Source organism: Sinocyclocheilus anshuiensis, unplaced genomic scaffold (assembly GCF_001515605.1).
Source record: "Sinocyclocheilus anshuiensis isolate Anshui unplaced genomic scaffold, SAMN03320099.WGS_v1.1 scaffold386, whole genome shotgun sequence".
Taxonomy (NCBI): domain Eukaryota; kingdom Metazoa; phylum Chordata; class Actinopteri; order Cypriniformes; family Cyprinidae; genus Sinocyclocheilus; species Sinocyclocheilus anshuiensis.
The window spans coordinates 490,767-494,569 of record NW_015542332.1 but is presented as its reverse complement, the minus strand read 5'-3'; the positions used below and the strand labels follow the sequence as shown (position 1 = coordinate 494,569).

Genomic DNA, 3,803 nt, shown 5'->3' with positions numbered 1-3,803 from the left:
ATTTGCTGCTTACTTTTTTTAATATATATATATATATATATATATAATTTTTTTTCTTAGAAATAATACTTTAATTCAACAAGTATGCATTAAACTGATTAAAAGTGACAGTAAAAACATGCTACATAATTCTTCATATGACTTCATATATTTCATACAGAAACTTCTATTCATCAGAATCCTGAAAAAAATGCTTTCCATAATTTTTTGCAGCAAAACCATTTTCAACATCAATAAAAAGATGTATTTTTTTTTGTTATTTTAAATTATAATAATATTTCATAATATCGCTGCTTTTACTGTGATTTTTTTTTTTTTTTTTTGCTCTTTTTTTTTTTTTTTTTTTTTTTTTTTTTGATCACATAAATGCAGCCATGGTGAGCATTAAAAACTTCTTTGAAACAAACAAGAAAAAAAAGAAAAAGAAAATTGAGAAGAAATGGAGAAGGACATGTATGGGAAGTTATACCCATAACCCAACTGTTGCACTATATTAAAAGGTGCCTGAGATTGATTAAATAAATAAACAAATAATAAAAAAAAATAAAAGCACTCAGGGAAGTTTGGACCTAAACTTTGAATGCTCATGAGAGCAATGCTCTCTATTTTTGTGGTTAGCATCATCCATCTTTTCTCTGTTCTCTGTGACTCAATGAGGACAGCTGAATCAGGCCACGCCACACCACAAGTCACCCAAAAAAAAGTTTTGGGGAAAATAGGCCACAAAAAAGCACTCTGCCCATTCAGCTTGGGAGGAAGACAAGCGAGAGTAAAGCACAATATCCTGTGTAAGGCAGGTGGGAGAGATACTGTGGGAGGAGGAGGAGGAGAAGAAGAAGGGGGAAAGTGCAAGCAAGGAACAAGGACATATGGAGTCACAGGGCTATTTTGGGAAGTGCCGGGGTGGGGGGTGGATAGAGCATACGCTGCCTGAGGGGATGCTGAATGTGGGGTGAATGGGAGACGGGGACTTGGGGGAAGGAGGGGAGGATGGTGGTTGTCAAGGAACAGAACAAGACTTGGACATCAGGGAGTGGAGAGGAACGCAATCCCCCCGAGACCTTAGAAAGGAAAATCATAAGGATGGGGAAAATGACAAAGCCTGAAGAGATGAAGACATTAAAACACACTGAATCATCTGACCTGATGAGGCCACTCAAAATGCTTCGAAATAAGCAGCAAATGTTTGGGTGCGCTTGCTTAAATAAATGGGGAATGACAGGTGCTCTCAGCTAGGGCATGTAATGAGGAAGGCTACTAGGTCCTCCAATCAGGAGGAACCCCTCTGGGCTTCTTCTAGAGCCATGACAGGTGGCTGGATCATTGTAAGCCTGTCCGTGTGACCAGGTCACAGCTGGTAATGGAACACAAGAGGGTCACGGTATGTAGAAATGCTGTCTGCGAAAACACGTATAGAAGAAAGATGCTCTTATTATTGTAAAATGCAAGAAATGAGCTTCATTTTAAAATGAGACAGTCTCATGATCTCTTGTGCATTGTTATAGTCATCTGTCATCACTGGCTCTCTGTGCTGTAAGTGAGTCACATCATCTTGAGGAATCAAATTGTCCTTGATCTTTTGAGATAAAAGAATGATGTGCTATGAAAACATGTGAAGGTACAGTCCATTCACTTCCATTCAGACTTGTGTGAAATGTTCTTGAAATGTCCTGTCTTTCGTTACATCCACCTTATTTTTCAATGTGGAAGTAAGCTGAATGTGGAAGGCTTCCGATTCATTATAGTTCAAATAAATGGAAGAATAATAAAGAAATAAAACTCTTAATGCTTTAAACCAGTGCGAATGATTAAAATAATAATTATGTATTATAACAAAAAATACCACTTTTCAACATCAAGCAGCATAACAGACTGTTTTTGTGCAGCTAAAATATGTGGAAGCAGCTGAAAAGCTTGCACATTCTAACGTTAAAAATAAGGTAGATATGAACCAGTTGCAGTGCATTTATGTATGATTTCTTACACATTGTCCATCTCCATGTCTTCGTCCTCCACAGACAGCAGTAGGTAGGGGTTGTAGGAGGCTGGCCGGAACTTGTGTCCAGTTAAGAAGAAGAAGGTCAGAGTGGCCAGCTCATCCAGCAGCTACAAATAAAGAACAAAACAAAAAATAAAACCATCAATATACTTTTTTTTTTCCATTTTACTAAGAATTTCATTTTTTTAATTAATCTTAAACATTCTACACACTATGCACTTATACTATGCACCATGTACTCAATCATCTAGTATTAATTTTATAAGATTTTTTTTTGTCATCCAACACTGGAGTCCGCTATGTAAGGAAAGCTGTGACTGTTAAATGTATTAAGTGTTCAACAATCCATATTATATATTTTTGGGTTAATTAAGTGCATTTGAAGAATGGAATAGAATTGGGCAGAAGTACACAAACTGGGATGCATCTGATTTTTACACAATTAATTTATTCTGAGATTTAAATAGTTTTGAATAAGCATTTGTAACACCATAGTTGGATCTTATTGATTTTAAGAATTAGAGGTAAAACTTCACAAAGCTACTGAAGTAGGCTCAAAACATTAAAAAGGGCACTACTGCCACAGATCGACACTGGAACACAGGATACCTAAGGTGGGCTCAGGTCAAGTGTTATTTATAAAGAAAAAGAAAAACATCACTGGCCTCACAGCTCATGGAGTTTGAACATTGGCCAACCAAATAATCAAACCAAACAGAGAATTGAAATTGCATTTAAAATGGCAAAGCTGCATGTTTACTTAGTGAAGCTAATAATGACTTCAAACTCCTTTAACTTGCTTTAAAGGGGTCATGAACTGAGAAACCAAATTGCCTTGATCTTTTGACATATAACGGGTCGTTGTGCTACAAAAGCATCCCATAAGTTTCAGAACTCAAAACTTTCTTGTGAGTCTAAAAACAGCTTATATTGAAGGCAGTGTGCCAAAACAACAGCTTGTGGAAATGTACTACTCTATTAAGTAATAGTGTGGCTAAACACTGCCTCCACGGAAGAACATCAACGCCTGCTTCTACATCACTGCTTGTTTAGCCCCGCCCACAGACTCACGCACGTAGTGTAAATAACAGGTCTACGTAGAAAACAAATGATAAAGATGGCTCCAAAGACAACAAGAAACTTTGAAGTGTCAAGTTGTGGATTTAATGAAGTTCCAGATTGCGTCAGTAAGAACTTGGTCCTTTGTTTTACCGCAGATTTGTTTACAAACAAGGCACAATTCGACGCAGGATTTTCAGAAAGATTGAAACTAAAAGAGGATGCTGTGCCAACTATATTGGATCTGACAATAATGTCGCAACATACAAGTGTAAGTAACTGTTTTTATTGCGTGATCACTATTGCTTTGTCTGTTAAACAGATCGTTTGATATGAGTATTTAATGCGTTTTTAAACCATCTTTGAAGGATGTAGGCTGTCAAACATACACAAGTGTTAGCCAATCATAGCAGTGGGAGTTTATTTCCGAGTCTACAACAGAAAATAGCCTATTACTTCTAAATTTAGATGTTTTTTGATGCAAAATTTTTTATAACATTATAAGTAGACATCAGAGAACAGTACAAAAATAAAAAACAAATGCAGTTCAAGACCCCTTTAATGTAAAAGACTTAAAGGAATAGATTACCTCAAAAATGAACATTTTGTCATCATTTACTCACCCTCATGTCGTTCCAAACCTGTATAAGTTTCTTTCTTATGTTGAACACAGAAGAAGATATTATGAAAAAATATGAAGAACCAAGCAGTTGTTGGTCCCCATTGATTTCCATAGTAGGGAAAG

General features: G+C 36.3%; 1 protein-coding gene across 3 annotated transcripts in view; it reads right to left on the bottom strand.

Moving 5' to 3' along the window:
- Nucleotides 1-3,803, bottom strand: part of LOC107691037 (protein GPR107-like) — a 28,393-nt gene that overhangs the window by 1,939 nt on the left and 22,651 nt on the right. For all 3 annotated transcript variants that reach the window (XM_016489505.1, XM_016489506.1, XM_016489507.1), the window contains exon 17: nucleotides 1,985-2,106. In XM_016489505.1, coding sequence (XP_016344991.1) covers nucleotides 1,985-2,106 — 122 coding nt within the window. The remainder of the gene's footprint in view (nucleotides 1-1,984; nucleotides 2,107-3,803) is intronic.